Below are 19,242 nucleotides of genomic sequence, written 5' to 3'. Positions count from 1 at the left end.
ATGACAAACTTGTTTGTCGGTGCAAAGGGTAGCCAGAAGAGCTATCGAACCGAGTCTGTACAGAGCCGTACACTTCTGGAACAGCGATAAGGACTGTAACTAAATCTTCCAATTGGAGCAGCAGTTCTGGACCCGACATTAACCTGCTTGAAGTACTTGGGTGGTGACATCCGCTCTGCGATGGCCCCTGCAACTGGCAGTCAGTTCTGCCATTACTCGGAACCCGTACCTCTTCTTCGGCTTCAATGATGCGCTGATATACAGTATTGACGAAATAATATTCCTAGTGAGAGACATTGAATAGCAAGATGGCTTGCTCCTCGGAGATGTACTAGACAAATTGTCAAAAGGGATCTCACGATCGCGTAGGAACGAAAGCTTCACAATCATAAACAAGCAAGGACACAGAAGAGTTCAGACAACTCAATAAAATTTTGCCTCATAACCAGCCATCATCATTCAAAGGAGTGGCTGCAGCACGACCTTGCTCCAAAGCGTCGCAATAATAGAAAACTCTCCGCCCTCTCATCAATCACCACTATCCATGCACGTCCTCCACTCCCACGGTAATAACAAGCATACATACACACACAGCGCTCGCTCCAGCCATTCGCAATTTGAGAAAGGTATCGATCGTCCATAGAATTTGCATACACCATCTAGTTCATAACCCTTCCTCCATGATAATGAAAGATGAGAGAACCCCCATCGTCGAAAAGCAGTAGTATAAAGACAGCTTTCTGGCTTGTGAGAAGCGCGTCAAGCGCAAAGTAGAAGCAGAAGAGACGCTCCACCCATCGAATCGAATATAGGAATCTCTCTCTCGTGTCAACTCTCCTCCTGACGGCTGACGGTTGACGGCTGACGGCTGACGGGAAAGGGTACAAGCTGAGGGCGGAAATGTTGAGGTTGCTTGTAAATCAAAAGGGTATGCAGATTTAACAAAAGAAAAAAGGTCCTCGAGTCATCGTATCACAACCGAAATTAATCGCTATTTTGTGTCTCCCGGTGATGCATTCCTCCCAAGCAAGGAGCTTGTAAGACATGCATACGGAGGACAGATCATCGTTTTGGCTTAACCTCGCGATGCTTGAGTCTGCTTGTTCTCCATCCTTCGTACCAGAGCTCTCGGCTTGCTTCTCTGAGTTCCCCTCTCCACTCGCTGAACACGGCATCCTTCAGCCGGACGAAGTCGCAATGTTCGATGTCCATAGGATCTGCAAACCCCCAAGGGAATTTCCTGCCAATTACTCCAGGCTCATAGATGTCTGGGCTGATTATTGAGAGGGGGAGGTAGGGGACCTCTGCACCATCGGCCTCATCGTTCATTGCCTTGTGTCTTTGAACGGATCCGGATGAGAGTCTCTTCGACTTAGGAGTTGAGGAAGTTTCAGGAGATTGGATTGGAAGGTCGTCGCCAGAGCTCCTGCCCCCATCTGAAGCTGCATCCTCGTCTTGCTCGTCGATGCGGCTTGAATTTCTTGGGCTATCACCTTCGAAATCGTCGAGTCCGAGTGCTTCAAGAGGGTCCAGATTGGCTTGGCGCAAGCTGTCCCAGACGGTCTTCTTCAGGTATGTCATGTGGGCTGTGGTGATGGTATCCGCCTTCGAAATAACAGGGACGACCGTTGTCTTGCCCTGCAATGTACGCAGAATCTGAAGGTCCAGATCCTCATCCAGACCACCGATGATACGAGACGCAGACGAATACTTCCCATTCATTCCATTCCCGTTGCCATTCGAAGAGGCCTTCTTCGACGCAGCGATATTTCCGTCAAGACGAAGAGGATCGAGGAGAAGAAATACACAATGGATGTGGGTATCTTGAACACCTGGTGCTCGAATGACCTTCATCTCCTCCGTGAACGTCTCCTCAAACTTGCTCTCGAGGAAAGACGACATCTCCCTGAGTTGGAGATCAACAATATTCTGATCCAAACCCTCCGAATCCCAAAGTGTTAGTCCAATGCGCTCGCCATCGATTTCGGTTTCCAAATAATGTGATTCAAAGTTGCCGGACTTGGAGTTTTGTGGTGCAAATATATCGTCCGCGAGTTCGGCAGGTCTAGTACCCCTCTTTTTCGGTGGGAGGGCGAGTGAAGTCTTGAGGAAGTTGAGGAAAGAAGTTTTGCCAGATGAACGGGCGCCGATGATGAGAATGCTAAACAACAGTTAGTTTGGATGAACCTTAATTAACATGCGACGGTTACACAAGACTCACTTGAAGGGTGTTGGGTCCTTCCGTCTCCTCACTCTGCGCGGGCTGTTGATGGTGCTAACTGCGCTGCTAGCATAGCTATATCTTCCACGGTGCGTCATGCTCTCAGTTCGAGCGTATGGATCGACATAATCGCTACCTCGAGCTCCGTTCGATGGAATCGGAGGAATTGGTACGCTGCCAGTCGCCGCAGATGAGCGCCCCGGCTCCATCGACGAACGACCAGCGTATCCACCAGCTCTGCCGGACATGATTGCAACCGAGTCAGGACGATCCTCGCCGCCGAATGGAAGATTTGCGGGCTTCTGGCCGTTGTATAAGTCTGGCAGGCGGGGTGGTGATTTTGATACGGCAGCAGCTTCGCGACGTAGCCTCTCGGCTTCTTGTTCCTTCGCGATTGCCTGTTGTTTCTTGCTTGGCTTCAGTTCGCCGGATTTCGACCTGCGCAAGAGGAGACCGAGGGAGGAGCGGCGAGGGGGATGTGCTTTTGAAGCCTCTGGGATTGCATCCAGCTTGGTTTCTGCTGGCGGAGAGCTTTTAGAACTGGGGGTTCTTGGTCTGGTGGAAGAGACCATTGTGTCGACTGGATACGAATGAGTCTCGGAGTGACAGGGATCGTCGTGACTTCCCGCTCGCGACAGTGGATTTGCCTGAATTTCCTTGTCAAAATGACAACCCTAAGTGGTGTCGGTGGAGGCTATGTACTGTCGACGGCGACGTGATCTCGCAGCTGCGGTTTCCGACAAGGGAATGCGTCGCTGAATGTAGTGGTGCTTTCGCTGGCGAAGCCTCAAGAAACTGCTTGTGCGAGGAATACAGGGACTGCCTAACCGTTGTCGCAGCAGCACACTATCAATCGCAAAGGGCTGGTAGTAGAATTGGAGTGTACAGCTTGCGGACAGGCTCCCGATGCTCTATCTATGACGGATGAGCCGATTGAATGGTGTGGCCCCTAAGCTCGAGGTCGAATGTCAAAGTGAATAGCAGCGCGGACGGCCAGCCGGCATCGATTTTGAAGGGGGTGAGGCCGAAGGAGAGCTGCGCACAAGTAGACGGCGCGTGGAGAAGGGAAGAGGAACAGTGAACGGAGATATCACGAAGATGAAGATCACGAAGGCAAAGGCTCCATGGATGGTGGAAGGCAGAGTTCTCCAGAAGCATTCAGGGGAACCCCAAGATTCACGCCGTAAGCTTGCCCGGCCAATGAACGTCCCTGCAGGGCGCCACCACCCTGGCAGCGATTCGGACATTTTTTGCACGCCCGTTTCAGGGTGAGATAACACTGTGATCCTCCCAAAAGCAACGAAGTCTGAACAGTCGAACGCTGCGAGGGCTGCGATTCCATCATGTACTATATGGCCCAATTGGTAGTGCTGGTTGCATGTACCGCGCTGTGTCTGCGCTGTGCACTATTTAGACGATTCATGATTGCGTGCGTGCTCAACTGCCCCAGCACCACAGGCCGATGTGGTCGGCCAGATCGGGTCGGGTCTCAGAAAAGGGGCTTGGTGCTTGCACATAGTATGCACATAGAAGCAAACGGTCCGGCACGGCTGCGATTGGAGAACGGGCTGAGGGAATGAGTAGCGCGCCCCGGGGAAGCAAAGGAGGCGTGCGTTTGGCCACGCAGATGCAGCACAGCACTTGCAGCTACCCCCCCCCGTACTGTATGTATTCTCGCTTGCTTGCGGCCAGTCTCCTGAATCAACGATCGCGCGAACTGAGACTTGGCACTCGAGCACCCTAGATCTTCATTTGGCTTACGAAGTATAAGAATCGATTCCGTCCTCACTCTGCTCACGCTGATAAAATAAAGCCGTTATTGCGGGGAAAAGAAGCAAATAAATGCCAAGTGGCTGTTTCCACACAAAGCGCCTCGTTGTGCATAAATAAATAACCGCGCTCTTCCCCCTGAAATTACTATGAGGGCACGTGATGTGTTTGATGCGCATATTGTTTAATGCACCCGTTGCTTGTTTGAATCGACTCTGTTACTGCTCTTGGCAAGGTGAGCAAGGCTTGCTAGTATACATTGGTTCTAGGAATGACCAATTTCTCTTGCACTTGGGAGATTGGGGTGAACTATACTAAAGGTTACACCTTGTCTCTGGATGATAGGATCCTGGAAGGATCAATATGTCAGCCGTGCGGCGCTTACGAAGTTATAATGTTGGAATTGAGGAGTATTAGTATTTTGATGTGCATTTATTATACTTGAATGTGCAGGTAGTTGTAACCGCATCTGAATCAGGTTCTATTCTTCTCTTCTCACATAAGCTCGCTCCCCCGGACCCAAGATTTCATCTCCTATCCGAATACCCGCATCGGTCTTGACTACTGTATCTGCAGAACGGTACGAATGTCCAATTTGTTTTCCCGGAACTGCATCTCATTGGCGACTGTGAAGACAGGCCATTGAGTAGAAAACTGGAGGTGTTCGGGATCAGGGTTTGAAAAGCGGGGGATGCGAGATTAACACACAAACTCCACCGCCAGAGCCAAACAGCAGAATAATACTTCACGGCGGAACGAGTGCTAGAATTGACTGAAAGACTCGCTGAAAATGTGTTCTTCCTTTCTCGCCCTGAAAAGCATCTAATACCATAAGCTTGATTGTTTGTTTACAAGACCCACAGCTTTCCTCAATAACCACAAGAGGAACCCTTGCCCCAAAAATCATCTTCATTCTCCTCCAAAAACTTCAAGACAAGTCCCCATCAATCATCGTCCTTGTTCGTACCAGCCTGGAGAAAATTCAGCTCGAACTGGCGGAGAAACTCGACATCCGTATACTCAATGAGCCTCAATACCTCAAGGCCCCGGAACCGCAGTAGTGGGTTCAATAACTCCTTCATTCTAGTCTCGTCAGCAAGGATACGGAAATACGAAACCAGACGGTTCAGAGTTCCAAAGTCGGAGTAACCCATGTTCGAAGGCCAGAGACGAAACCAGCGCCGAATCTAGAGAGATTTGGTGCAGCTAAAGACCTTGGGGGCTGCGGTTGCGATGTAAGAGAACCAGGCATAGGAGAAGTTGTTTTGTAGAGCAATCGGATTGATCTAGGCCTGGTCAAGCTTTAGCTTGTAACAGAACCGGCGCCGACTAGCTTCGTTCCACTCTGTTCACTATCACCGCGGAAGGGGACGGTATGGTTATTGAGAGTCTCTCGGCGGCTTTCTTGGTTGATGGAGAGGGCGATGGGGAGAGGAAAAGGGTCTTCGAACTCGGCAGTGAGTCCTCTAGTAGTTGCTCAGATTTCCTTAAAGACGACGTCGTTGCGGAAGTTTACGGCACGACCACGTGGAAAGTTTAAGTGCCAGATCTAAAAGCGGATCTTGATCGGCAACTGGGGAAAGAGCGTGAAGGCGGTAAGGCTCTGGGAGCTGTTGCCAGAGCCTTGAACATCGGCTTGAGGGTTGTTGGCTGGGGTGGCGGCTGCCATCGTTGATTGACATTGGGTTCGACATGTTTGCGATTGTACTAAGGAACAAGGTTTCTTTTGTCGACTACCCACGGGTTAGCACAAATAGTATTTTAAAATCCCATTTATAAGTGTTGGACTTACTGTGTGGAAGTAAAGACGGCAAGTGCTGATTAGCTGGATCGATGAATGGAGAGGATTGTTGAAGGAATCAAAGTACAGTAAATGATCGTCGCTTGAATGTCTGCAGTGGGAGACTCTTGAGTCTTACTGGACTCAAAAGAAGATGAGAGCTTTTGGTACGTTACGGTACGTTGAATATTATTATCAAGAAAGGCAGATGATTGGAAAGAGTCCGTTGAAGCTAGGTATCAAGGGGATTTATATAGAAATCTTATGATTCTACTGCCAAACTAGGACATAAATTTTGGAAACTAATTTACCCGACGTGAATCACAGACTCTAAATTTCTGTCGATTCCAGCCTGATCAAAAACAGGGGAACAAATGAAGCATCCTCATGGTCTTGAAAATGTGTTCACGGAGACAAATGTAGGCATTGAATGATGGTACGGTACAGCGTGCGACTTGCATTGCCAAAAGAACTCCTATTAAGCCTTTCCTCGGCCTCTTGGCCTACCGGTCTATGTAACCGTTTGCAAAAATGCATGCCATATCCTTAGCCTCGCAAGACTACCACTTGTCATGCCCTCTTATCGTATTCCTAAAGGACGAAGAGTCCTTCCACCCTTTCCACGAAGGATAGCAAGACACGCTGCACGCACTATCAACCTCCTTCACTTCGTGAAATCAAATGGAGCATAGTTAGTTATCAGTATTTAGCTTCCAAAAGCCTCATCATATATACATCGTACAAAGCACTGATATGCCACCGTAAAGACTGCTCCGTCCCCGGAGTTTTATACATCATCTGATATGATGCCTGATCGAATATGTAGTAGATGAATAAACCGAAACGCCGGTGGGTCCATCCGTCGAGAATCTATATCGACAAAAAGAAGAAAAGGTCCCATTATATACGCGAAAGGACATATTGTCATGAAAGATGGGTATTGTCGGAAAGATAGAAGTTTTGAATGAATGGTGAAATTATTCGCCAATGTGAAGGTGATTCTGTCGAAAGTGATTCAGAGACCGCCGCTAGGATAGGCACTACCAGGAATCATCGCGGCCGGACTTGGGCCTCTACCGCCTCCACCTCGTCCGTTTCCTCTACCGCCACGCCCCCCAGGTAGCTGAAAGTCCGGGTTTGAGTTGAGAAGGATGTCTTGCTGTTGTGGCACCGGACGTCGATTGGGCATTGGAGCATGTCCGGGTGCACCGTTCCATCTAGGATTCACTCCACGCTGAGAGACGGAGGTGAAATTGGATCGATCTGATTCAGCTGGGCTTCGAGCTCCAGATTGCAAATCTTCATAAGAGCTGTTCCCATCAAGACCACCAACTGGTTGCAGGGGCCTTAGGTTAGAAGCAGAACTGTCCTTGGCGCCGTAATCGGGTGCCAAAGGAGCGGGGACAGGGGATGGTGCTGTGATTCGAGGTTCTGCAAACTGAGGGTCGACGTCCTCATAGTAATTGTCTCCAGAATTAGCTCTTCGATGGCCAATTTTGCCAGGCAGTTCAGCCGGTCTAGCCAATGGCGCCGATCTTCCTTCACCGCCTTGCCAAGCTTGTCTTGGTGGAATGTAAGGTCTGCCCTCATTAGAATACAAAGGTAATTTTGAGGCTGATTTCACTTACTCGTCCGCGCTGTACCTGCTTGTCTCGCTGTCGACTGTCTGGCGTTGTAATCTCTGCTGTTGCAATCCTACCATTCCTGCAACGTCACCATCACTTTCCCTTATGTTCCCAAATTGGCCAAATCCCTGAGGCGCTGTTGATGGGCTTCCCGTTGAAGCATCCATCTCTACAGCTTGCCCAACGACGCCCGATTCAAGACCTGGCAGCGGTGGAGGGGACTCTGCTCGAGGAAGACTAGATCGATCATCTGCGCGATAGGCGGTATATTCTCCAGCTTGGGGAGCTCGTTGATAAGCATCCTGTGAAGGCCTTCGTCCATACGACCCAGACGGTGCAATACCACGGTTGTCATAGCTATATCCTGGTGGCCCGCCCCTTCCTCCTCTCATCATAGCTCCTGCTGCCATCCCCCCTGCCATGCCGGCCATCATTGGGTCATTCATCCCGCCTCTGTATGGTCCACCATAACCCCCTCTCGGCGGCCCGTACCCTCCTCTCATAGGTGGTCCATACGCTCCTCTCGACGGCCCATAATTTCCTCTGGAAGGATTGAGTGGGCCCCCAGTTGGCCTTCCTCTATATCCCCCTCTTCCTCGCAGGGAGGGATCGCTGTATTGCCGATTCAAAGATGGATCAGCTGAAGGGTCCCGACTTCTCATACCATAAGCTCCTGGAGGCCGCATGGGATTTCCATAAGGGTCTAAACTTGGCTGGCCTCTGGGCGGTAGCGCATATGGGTCATTCATCCTTTGACCATTGTTAGGAGATGTCTCTGGTGGCGTTCGAGTACTCGTCAAAGGTAATCGTTCATCACTCGTTTGGTCGGGGTCTTTCTTGCCCGTCTCAAATTGAGCAAATGCCGGCAATTTATCAGCTCCAGGGGCACCATTAACCATGTTGTTGGCTGAGCTCATCATAGGTGGAGCCTCTGCTGCTTGACGATTGTAGAAGTTCTCTCCATTCATCTCGGCATTCTCAGCAATCCGGCGTTTTCGAGCTTTCCGACTGACAAGAGTTCGCCGCATGGCGCAAGAAACAATGCCGCTGGCAGCTATCAAGATAGTAGCGGCTAGAACAAGATACGAGCCCCATGCCATGTGTGGAACGAAAAGTAGAACATCTATCAGGAATGCCAGGAGAGAGACAATCAACGTCAAGATACTCAGTATGAATATTCCCAGGAGGTATCGTGGCGAGTGGGACGGAGAGTGGAAGTGGGCTGACACCCCGAGGATGAGCATAATGAGTGTGAAGAACGCCGCAATGGGATGGACGATGAGAATCGCAGATAGTGTTGTTCTCGTACCGGTTGGCAGATCGAAGCTCGCTGTTTGTGCAGGAGTGAACAAGTTTGCTACAATCACACTGCATTAGCAATCACCCATGCTCAATTTCTATCTCGGGCTCTCATTGTGCTCCAAACAAGACTCCGCTCACTCACCAGTATTGTATCCAATCTCGATCTTGCTGCATGTGCTCCCTTGGCAGAACCCGAAGACACCAAAATCAACTCCTCCAAACGAAGCCAGGGGGATCTGCTTGATGATTGGCGTCGAGATCACCGATATGAGCAGCAAGACGAATGCTGCGAGCAGCAGCACCGACAAAGGTGTCGCTGGCCTCAACATCTTGAAGTCTGAAGATCCGCCGTCTCGAAACGATTGTGGGTGCCGGCGCCCTCAAGACGCGGCCTCTGAGTGAAGGCTGGTGAATCCTCAATGCGCAAGCTGATTTCGCAATACTTCGACGGTATGCTGCGATGTCTCACGCTGAGAACTGCATTGGTGACGGTCAATAGAGTCGCTCCTTGGTTGTCGCATTGATTTCCCACAATCAGTCCATCTGCTGGAAAGGGAGATCGCGAGCGTCGTCGACGCCGAAGTTGGCAGGGCAGGGCGAGGGAGGCGTCCCTTGGGGTTGGATCTGGGTCTCAACGGCTGGCGGGGAAGTCTTGCGGTGGGAAAGGCTAACAACTCGATTTGACCTTCCGATTTGGTGTGTCGATGCTGACGATAACATGCACATGTACAGTACGAGGTGTCGGGGGAGCCAAGTTCAGGATGCGCTCCGCTGGCTCCTCCAATAGCCGCCCTTCAACCCAGCCACAGAGCGTCGTGGTGTGTCCAGAGGATTAGAGAGAGCTGTTCTTGGTGTGCTGCACTGTGGGCAGTGCTTCCAGCAGATCGCCGGTTGCGGGTTGGTACGTCGACGGCGTGTTTAGTTGGAAAGGTGCCAGACCAGCAAGAACTGAGCGTGAGGAACGAGTCCCTGGTTGGGCAGTTTCTCCCGTTGGCCCAGTCTGGCCGCCGATGTCTGATGTCTGATGTCTGATGTCTCGAATAATGTGGACGGAGCTTTACCTCTGGGACTTGTTGCCGCCGTTTCGTCCTCGAAGACCGAGAGTGGGAGCAGGTTGCTCAGCCACAATTTTACACGAGTTTCAAAATCTCCCCACCAGCGACGACATCGACATCATCGAGAGTTGCAGCGCCGTGTGTTAAGTTCACGACATGAAAAGCTGCACAAATGTCAATCAGGGCAACGTGGTACAAAGCCTCTATTACACCGCCCAACAACCCTGTCTTCAAGCCTGTTCAGACCGTGATTCTTCCGGAGAACAGCAATTACATGCTCCCACCCGGCAAGTCATTTCCCACCTCGCAGGACCCGCTGCCTGCGACATATTGTGCGACACCACCAAGGTTTCTAGGTTCTTTTTAAATTTCTCGCAAAAGTCGATGTCCTTGAAGTCTATGCGGCCATGCCCCGAGATGCAGGCGTCCATTGTCTTGTGTCGGAGGTTCTCAGGTACAGTGGATGACTGCGTCTCTGGCCTCACTCAGCAGGAACTCGATTATCCGCAGATTGCACGCCATGACAAGTTTATTGGTATTATATGAATGCATACTGACGAGTGGTCTCTATGGGAAGACGGCCAGGATGGGATAACTGGCTCCAGTGGTACTTTGCATTATTGCAGGGTCTTATCCTAGGAAAAGGACTCCAATCATTTGGTGGCATGCTGATAATTCTGTGCCATGTGCCTTGCACGACGGCCGCTTCTGGAAACTCTCTGGAGATCTGGTTCGAGGAGAGACCCTTCATCTAGGATGCTGGGTCCGGACCGTATCTTTGCTCTTCATCCGCGACCCTGACTATCAAACAATATTATCCTTGCTGCCGAGGAAAGTACAGATGTACTTACAACAACAGAAATAAGCATCACACTTTATTTTGATCAAGGCGGAAAGAAGAATTGGTGGAACGAAAATAGCATCATGACGTGCTTGAGACTCGTTCCTCGTTTCAACTTTAGTTGATGGGTGTACAGTTATGCCATCAAATCAGGTCGCTTCCAAATCATGCTAAATGTCATGAGGCTCGCCAGCCTCTCCTGTGCATAGAGAAAAGAAAGGTACATACAATTGGCAGAGTTGTGCTGCATGGCCGGAAGTTGCTCGTATTTCTTCCTCCCTCCCTTTCGCCTGATGATTCTGGTGATTTTGGGCGAATAGGGGAGCCGAGAGTAGAGCTCGCGAAGGACGAAAAACGCAGCACTAATTTCCATGTCCCCAGTCAACGCCGGACATTTGTCTGGGGTGGGATTGTAATGTGCTAAGAGCTGATGAGCCATTTAAAGGGAGCAGTCTTTAAACATACAATAATGCAGGTGTACATTTGGTGAGGAAGCACCAGCTGAACCGGGAACAATGAATTGAGTGCCGCTTTTTCTGCGCCAAGGGAGACAAGCTCTGGTGGGAGTCGGAGTTCAATCCGCCGACGGAGATAAGATAGCGGCAAGCGCAGGCGTTCTCGTCATCGATATATTTTACATGTTTGTAAACCTCGTCCAAGGATGCTCCAGGCACCACAGGAACAATGTCACGGTGCGTGGCAGAACTGTGCTCGCGCAGCATAAGAACTCCAAGTAGGCATGTGGTCTGCAATTCGTTTCAACCTTTTGCAGCTCAGAGCTTCCGCCAAATATCGCGTCGCACGCGACACACTCTTTGCACACGACAATCCTCCGCATCTCCTCCATGCAGAAGAACAATATTCAACGACCCCAGACGATATCTACAGACCCAAAGATACGAGTCTTTTGCTCCTCCTTCTCCCGAATCTCTTGGAAAGGCCGCACCGCCCAAACAATACCGCCGGTCGATAAAATGGGGTCGCAGACTTCTGTACGTCTCTGCGACGACTGGCTTGCTGTACCTGGTTGATACTCAGCTCTATGCTTCCTCAATCACTCGATCTTTGCGAACTTTTGGACTCGGTCTTATTGTCGCGCTCGACTACAAGCTCAACTTTCGACCTGAACCTTTCTTCGGCGGATCAATAGGAGATCTACACAGGAGGAACGCGGAGAAACTGTTCAACCTTCTGCACCAGAATGGAGGATTATACCTGAAGATTGGACAAGCAATTGCGATGCAGAGCGCGGTGCTACCTCCCGAATTCCAGAAAATGTTCTCTCGAATGTTTGACGATGCTCCTCAAAACGATTGGGCTGACGTCGAGACGGTTATAAGAGAGGACTTTGGGGGCAGAACTGCCGAAGAGGTATTTGGAGTGAGCTTCACCAATGAGCCTGGATTTGGAGTCATGGAGAAGAAAGCCAGAGCTTCAGCGTCAGTGGCTCAGGTGCACTGGGCCAAGCTTGCCGATGGGAGGGAGGTTGCAATCAAGGTTCAAAAACGAGAGATAGCGCAACAAGTTGGGTGGGATCTTTGGGCTTTTAAAGTGGTGATGAAGATTTACACCACTTGGTTCAACCTTCCATTTTACAGCCTTGTCCCGTATATCAACGAGCGCCTCATGCTCGAGACGGACTTTGTGAACGAAGCAGATAATTCGGAGAAAATGGCCAAGCTTGTAGCCAGCGAACCTCGCCTTCGCGGCAGAGTCTACATCCCAACAGTCTATAGAGACTTGTCCTCCCGACGGATCATGACTACAGAGTGGATCGAAGGGGTTCGACTGTGGGACAAAGAGACACTTACGGCAACCTGGCTGGGTGGTTATGGTGCTGGATCTCCAGGCGCGAAAGGAACACCACTTTCGGTTCCAAAAGGGCCTGTGAGAGAGAACGACGGGACTGGTCTTCTGAAACCAGAACGCAACGAGTGGAAGGGACGGACTGGGAAAGGAGGCCTCGGTCTGTCACTAGAGCAAGTGATGACCACGATGATAGACCTTTTCTCCGCTCAAATGTTTCTCTGGGGTTTGGTCCATTGTGATCCTCACCCAGGCAATATATTCATCCGTCGTCAGCCCAGCGGACAGGCCGAGCTGGTCCTTATCGACCACGGATTGTATGTCTCAATGACACCCAAATTCCGTCGCCAGTACTGCCAATTCTGGAAAGCAATCATGACTTTCGATAACGATACCTTGAGCGAGATCACTAATGCATGGGGCATCAAAGCACCCGACTTGTTCGCCAGCGCCACGTTGATGCGGCCGTACGACGGAGGTGAAGGTCACAGAGGCACGAGAGACATGATTACTGGCGAATTACAGGGAAAAACAGCAGCAGAACGCCATTTCGAAGTTCAAGAAAGAATGAGAGAAAAGATGCGAGAAACCCTTAGCGAAGAGCTAGAAGATAATTTTCCCCGCGAGCTTATCTTCATCGGCCGAAATATGAGAATCGTGCAAGGGAACAATCAATTTCTCGGGTCGCCAGTCAACAGAATCAAGATGACGGGAAACTGGGCAAGCAGGAGTCTGGTCGACGACACAGGCTTGGGCTTCAGTGAAAGGCTGGTGAATGCTTGGAAGCATTTCATCTTCCGTTTCGTGCTATTCAGCAGTGATATTGTATTCTATGCCAGCAAGATCCGGCAAACTTTTGGTTTTGGTGATGGGATGGAAGATGATATCGAAAAGCAGATGAGATACATGGCCAAAGATCTTGGGATAGAATTGCAGCATTCGGTGTTTGAAGGATGATAGATGGTAGACGGCTCATAGACTTGTATCATATTCAGCTCTCACGGCACGGCATGGCATGGGGTTCACTGCCGTAGCAAGGACGACAGGTGATGAGAGGGTACTCGTCCACTTACTTATACAAACCTTCATTCTTCTCCATACTCATGGGCATCTTACAGAAACTCTACAAATGTCTCATCCGAGCTACGAAAGCCCTCCACTCGACGGCCGCTACACCTCCGCCGCTTACTATTCTCAATAGTACCCTTTCAAATTCTCTCTAGGTTTCGTATCGTACTCTTCCATCATGAATACTTTATATAAACCATAGTCACAAAGTACAATTCATCCAACCAGCGGCCCGATTATACACTTGTAGGAAGGTAATCCCTGGCGCAACCGGGCAGGGCCATTAGATAACAAGGAAAAGTCCGTACCACCCGGCCCGACAGTGAACAAATTGATGAGAGGGCTCAGCGGATTGTGGGACTGGGGGGATTGAGAGGAGAAAGCGGGCTGAAAGGATCCAATCGATTGAACGAGCGGATTGGCGAGTAAGCGCGCAGAGGGTGGACAGGGTGAGAAGGGTAGATAGCCTTGTTCGAGCAGGGTTCTCATAGCGTGCATCGATAGAGGGTCTTGGTGATAGTTTGTTTGGGGGAGCAAAAGAGGTTGCTACAGAACTCAATTCGGGGCTTTGAGTAGCGGCTACATGGCGCGTGGAAGAATAGAATGGCTGTTACGCACATTTTGGGTTTATGCAGGTAAGTGCCTCTATTTCAAAAGAGTTGATTTGTAAGGATACCTTGGGCAGATGGAGGGTAAGAAATTGAGAAAGGTCGCGATTTTGGTGATGTGGGTATTCTTGGACAATTCTCTTTGTTTGAGTTTATGGCTGCTTTCGTGAAACTTCGAGGTGACCGATCAACGACCAGATGTCCCCAGAATACCCGGTACATTTGGGGGAGAGTGGAGTTGATTGTTCCAAGGAGCCGTGAGACACTCGGAAGGACCGAATTCGAATGTTTCGACTATTTTAAGTACATTTGGACGAGCCTTCTCGGCGCTCTCCACTGAATTTTCTTGTTGCACAAAACAAATGGTTTGAACACGGAATCCTCGACTATGCCAAGTGGCAATTTTCTCAAGAACTATCTTTATTCTTTGAACGTCAAAGCTGTCTTAAATCTTAATGACCGACCTGTGGCAACTTTCCGGCAACTCGTCTGCAGCTTTGTCCATTGTTCCAAATCCGGGGGAGATACTCAAGGAAATCCCTCATCATGGACAACAAAGAATATTGTCCTGTCGAGGTCCCAATTCTACCAAAACTTTCCCTTCAGTAACAACTCCTCATTCAAAATGTGCCGCCGAGTCACCGAGCGTTTCTTCCACAACTGTGGGCACGTAGAACGTACAGAAATCTCATCTATCAACCCAGAGTGTTTTGAAGTGACACATATTATACTGTATGACGACGGCAAGTTCTGCTCTCCTTGCATTTGGGGCAGATTTGAGCCCGAGTACAGGTTTTCCACGGCCTTCAGTGATCCATGCGACGGTCGTGAAGGACGAGTGCAGACCGTAATCCTGCAGAATGCTGATAATTGGAATGCCATTACGGAAGATAATATCTGGGCCAGACGGAAAGATCTTATCAAGCGACTTAATTCGTGGCAAGGAGAGCGGTTAGGAGAAAAGTTTCAAGAACGGTATAACGAACTTCGAGAGGACGACATTTCTCGTGGTGTTCTCATCCAACATCAGCTATACTATCTCGGACCCGGACCATTTGACAAGAATTTCCTCAGAAAACTCCAGCCGCAAGAAGTTCCAGAGGACAAGGAAAACTGTTTTTGTGGGTTCTCAGTGAAGGTTCATGGGGAAGAAGGTTGTGAGGGAGGAGGACCTTGTCTGCTCCCGTGCGGTCATATCTTCGGGTACAACTGCATCCTTCGATGGATGGAAGGCGAGAAGTCCGACAGGTGCCCTCAGTGCTTTTCTCTCCTAAGGATCTTCAGAGTTGCTGCTCAAGTTGGGTACCCAAAAGGTTTTATGGAGCATTTTACCTATGACCACGATTCCAAGGTGTGGTGCAACAACCTCAGGTCTTTGTTAAACTCGCTACTCATCTATATTGTAATTCTTCAGCTTCTGTTCATCTCTCCAATGCCACCTTGGACGAATCCTAATATGGTATGTATGGCTACACTTTGGATCCCTTACACTCTTTGTGTAGAATCAATTCTCATCCAGTTTCATCGCTCGCTTACGTTTGCACGGTTTACGGGAGTTTTAAACTTAGTCTTCCCAAAATGGGCTAGGATTCTCTTGTTGGTTCAACAACTGTACTGGCATCAAGCAAGAATCTTCCAGGATGTATCGCCTTCTCAAGTGGCTCATTTGAAATCGGTCGTCCGAGAGAACCGGAATAGAATGTTGGGTGTTACATAGCCTGGACTTTGATTCCTGAAAGAGAAGCTCTCAATGTACAAATACAATATGAATGTATCATTAAAAAGTTCTACCACCTTCACACTTCCTCCTGCCCACACACCTTGACTTCCTCATCCTCACAATCTCTCCCAGCCTCTCATTAAAGCCCCACCCAGCTTGTTAGCACCCCAATGCTCCACTCTCCTCTCAGCATGGTCAGCATCGAAACCAGGTCCCCAGATCCGATCACTGGGAGATGCTTCAACAATAACCTTGCTACCCGTGCTCGACAACACCTCTTTCAATTTGGGATTCTGGCTGAACTTCAAATAATTCCCTCGCTCCACCATCTCATCACAAGACCTATGCCATTTCGACTGATTGAATGGTCTGTTCCTCACCTCTGCTTACCCCAATCCCCGATTGTACATTCCGATGATATAAGACGAAATGATACATACCCAGTTTGCCTCCCCAAAAGTCTTGGCTTCTCCAGGTATCTCCGCAGCCAAGACACAACCTCATCCCCAAACAGAAGTGCCTTTCCGTACATCACATAATGCTCGCTCGTCAGGAAACTGAGGGATCCGTCTAGAGAATCATCCGTGAAAGGACTTGGGAACCATTGCTGAATGCAGACTTCGGGATTTGGTCCCTCGTAGCCAAAGAAGTAGATGTGTGTTGCTGTTCGCTTGACGGGGAGGTTGCCCGCTTCAACGGTAGCGGCGTCCCCATGTTGGGAACTGAGGAGGAAGCCATCTTGAAGTATCTCCCGGCTCACAATTCGGGAGGGAATGAAAGCATTTAGTCCTCCGTCTTTTGAAGTGACGGAGGTCCACGCGATTTCAACAATCCACTAGGACCAGCGGAACTTTGGCAGAAGACTTAGAGGGAAGTAACGAGAAGGTAAGTTGTCTCTAAACAGAGGACGTCGCTTGTGGTTGAATTCTTGTATATCTTTTCATTCCGACACACTTCTACTCGTTTTCGATACAGGCTCCTCGATGATAAAAATTTTCCCACAACACCATCCTTGTGCTTGCCCACGATTTCGCCCAGCGAGCATGCAATTCCCATCTCCAAATTCAATGTCTTAAAACGCCTGAAGTCCCTTATGCTACCCATCCAACCCATATATTCCAAAATTATTATATCACAAGATCTTTTCTACAACACACGTCCCTTCTACCCATCCAAACCATATAATCCAAATTATATCGAGATTTTTTCTACCACACACTTCCCTTCTAACCATCTTGCAAACTTCACACTTGGTGTATCGACTACTCTCCAAAAGAGATCTGCTACGCATATGACGATGGGCAGGAACAGCGCCAAACCACCTAACCAAGAAAGTTGTCGTTGCCACAATGTTGCTTTCCCAAAAACGTCGTCCAGCCATGGCCCTACCCGCGGCTCCAAGATCCTCAAACACAAATTGTGGGTCAGATACAATGCATAACTGATATTCCCCAAATAGATCGCCCCCGGAGTTGTGAAAATGGATTGCAGGGACTTTAGCTGTGTAAATGCCGTCACGATCTGGAAGGCTCCCAAGCAAAACCAGACTCGTTGGCCTTCGTATGGCTCGGGTGTGTGTGCATTCAGGAACCGCAACCCCCACAACTCTTCGACGTGCCTGTTTGTCCACGATGCAATGAACAGGCCGGAGACGATGTTGGCAAGCCAGAAGGCCTGGATCAGCTTCTCCTTGATCGTGCACCCACATACTGCCTCCGCTTTCTCCTTGGCCGTGTATTTCGGCAAGGTTGTCGGGCTGGCAGATGGGCTCGTCAAAGGACCATCTTGAAGGATCGTCACTTCTGCGATGAACATTCCCCCGAGAAATTCAACAGTATAAAGTTCGCCGCTGTAGAAGCAGAACGCGGAGATTCCGGCGAGTAACAGGAGGCGGATGCTGGTGACACAGCGCGAGAGGCCGAGGATGGCAATGAAGAGAAGTAAAGATTGTGCAAATTCGATAGGAATGGTCCAGAGAGCTGGGTTGTATGGTGGTTGTGGATAATCGATATCGTTGATCGCCCAGGAGGCACTCAGAAGCCGCAGACATACATTCCAGGCGTGTGTCAGTTGCGAATAAAGAGAAGAGTGAGGTTCGGCGTATCTGCTGTCGGAGAATCCACAGTATAGGGCGGTGGCCATGATAAATAAGGTAACAAAGGAGGGTAAGAAGAGTCGGAGTGCACGTCTAAAGACTGACGATGAGAGCGTCGTTGTGAGAGCCGAAAATTGCTGAGCATGGATCTGCTTGAGGGGCTTATATGATAGAACATATCCCGAAATAATGAAGAAGATGTGTACCATTGGCCGTGCTGAATATATAACTCGAGCGAATGGCAGTTGTAATGGGGACGATTTCGCCCCGTCTTCGTATAATCCATAGGGTTCGGTGTACCATCCCAAGTTCTCCTCTGTGTAGTGTCCCATAAACACGATGAAGGAAGCTACCCCGCGTAGGCCATCTAGATATGCGGTCGGCCGCCGCCGCTGTGACTTGGTGAGGTTTGGACGTATTCTCTGTTGAACGAAACTTGGTAGAAGTCCGAATACCACTCGCTGTAATATCCGCTTTCCGGACGAAAGAAAAATTGCGTGGTCCGCAGGTTGGGAGGCATCTGCTTCAATGAAATTCCACATCATCTTTGGCTGATAGTCCTTGATCATGTTGAAAAATGTCGTCGAGGTTTTGCCTGCTGGAATCTAAGAATAGGATGTCTTAAAAAGCTGCTGAAAAAGGAAATGAAAGCTGATTTGCCCAGGCCAGACCATGCTCCAAATGGCTGAAACCCCCCCGTCGACTATTCAATAGTCTTACAAGTAGACATTAAACGCCGCTGAGCTGAAGAAAAGGGTAAAGAAAAAGGACTTGGATGAACTTAGATGAAAACTGTGCGAAGAGCAAACTCCCTCATGCTCTCTACTTGGAACGTCAATGTTTAGCCCCGGTCTTCGATACTCTTCCCGCTCCCCCTTTCCCCCTGACTAAATATTACAGGGGTCCACAGAGCACAGACTTCCACCATACAAAACGCCCCGGTCAAAGGACCCACTTTTTATTTTGAAAAGGGGAAGAGTAGGCCGATTTTTTAACATACTGTACCCTCCAGCCTCGTCTCGGAACAAAGGAAGTTTTAAGCTACCCTTGTCACCGCCGCATTAAGTTTACCAATCAACCAACCACAGTTTCACCAAGGCCTCACAGGCACCTCCCAGGGCACACGTCACCTCCCACAGCGTGCTAATCATTAATATAGCGTACAACTCACTAATCTATAGAAGGAACAACTTACTAACTCCTGCTAGGTTAGGGTTTGTGGTTTGAGTTCGCCGGGGGCTCGGCGAGCTCGGGGTGGTGAGAGCCCCTTCTATATGTTTACCTTAGGAATTCTAGGTGTGAGGAAGGTAGGCTACGAGTGAGGATATACTTATTAGCGAGCTTTAACACT

General features: G+C 49.5%; 6 protein-coding genes across 6 annotated transcripts; 2 read left to right on the top strand and 4 right to left on the bottom strand.

The window, feature by feature from the left end:
• Positions 1 to 1,062: 1,062 nt before the first annotated feature.
• On the bottom strand, positions 1,063 to 2,793 carry K444DRAFT_540679 (uncharacterized protein; the record flags this gene model as incomplete). The annotated part of the gene is made up of 2 exons (XM_024875733.1): positions 1,063 to 2,161; positions 2,222 to 2,793. 2 exons carry the CDS (start codon positions 2,791 to 2,793, stop codon positions 1,063 to 1,065), a joined length of 1,671 nt encoding a protein of 556 aa, XP_024731189.1.
• Positions 2,794 to 6,786: 3,993 nt separating this feature from the next.
• Positions 6,787 to 9,027, bottom strand: K444DRAFT_646546 (pali-domain-containing protein; the record flags this gene model as incomplete). Its single annotated transcript, XM_024885213.1, has 3 exons — positions 6,787 to 7,351; positions 7,400 to 8,753; positions 8,841 to 9,027. The coding sequence occupies 3 exons, from the start codon at positions 9,025 to 9,027 to the stop codon at positions 6,787 to 6,789; spliced, it is 2,106 nt and encodes a 701-aa protein (XP_024731188.1).
• A 2,251-nt stretch (positions 9,028 to 11,278) lies between these two features.
• On the top strand, positions 11,279 to 13,357 carry K444DRAFT_646545 (ABC transporter; the record flags this gene model as incomplete). The annotated part of the gene is made up of 1 exon (XM_024885212.1): positions 11,279 to 13,357. One exon carries the CDS (start codon positions 11,279 to 11,281, stop codon positions 13,355 to 13,357), a length of 2,079 nt encoding a protein of 692 aa, XP_024731187.1.
• A 1,107-nt stretch (positions 13,358 to 14,464) lies between these two features.
• K444DRAFT_667870 (uncharacterized protein) lies at positions 14,465 to 15,638 on the top strand (the record flags this gene model as incomplete). The annotated part of the gene is made up of 3 exons (XM_024887346.1): positions 14,465 to 15,427; positions 15,491 to 15,535; positions 15,579 to 15,638. 3 exons carry the CDS (start codon positions 14,465 to 14,467, stop codon positions 15,636 to 15,638), a joined length of 1,068 nt encoding a protein of 355 aa, XP_024731186.1.
• Positions 15,639 to 15,912: 274 nt separating this feature from the next.
• K444DRAFT_540149 (uncharacterized protein) lies at positions 15,913 to 16,403 on the bottom strand (the record flags this gene model as incomplete). Its single annotated transcript, XM_024875682.1, has 2 exons — positions 15,913 to 16,165; positions 16,237 to 16,403. Coding segments are annotated over 2 exons (420 nt in total), but the record flags the coding sequence as incomplete, so codon positions are not given.
• A 301-nt stretch (positions 16,404 to 16,704) lies between these two features.
• K444DRAFT_618741 (uncharacterized protein) lies at positions 16,705 to 18,761 on the bottom strand. The gene has a single exon (XM_024881384.1). The coding sequence runs from the start codon at positions 18,458 to 18,460 to the stop codon at positions 16,988 to 16,990; it is 1,473 nt and encodes a 490-aa protein (XP_024731184.1). The 5' UTR covers positions 18,461 to 18,761; the 3' UTR covers positions 16,705 to 16,987.
• Positions 18,762 to 19,242: the final 481 nt, after the last annotated feature.

Source organism: Hyaloscypha bicolor (genome assembly GCF_002865645.1).
Source record: "Hyaloscypha bicolor E unplaced genomic scaffold K444scaffold_136, whole genome shotgun sequence".
Lineage (NCBI taxonomy): Eukaryota > Fungi > Ascomycota > Leotiomycetes > Helotiales > Hyaloscyphaceae > Hyaloscypha > Hyaloscypha bicolor.
Note: the sequence above shows the minus strand (reverse complement) of the source record. Positions and strands in the feature narration are given on the sequence as shown.

Coding starts and splice junctions, on each gene's coding strand:
- K444DRAFT_618741 (XM_024881384.1), bottom strand. CDS start 18,460: ATGATCAAGGACTATCAGCCAAAGATGATGTGGAATTTCATTGAAGCA.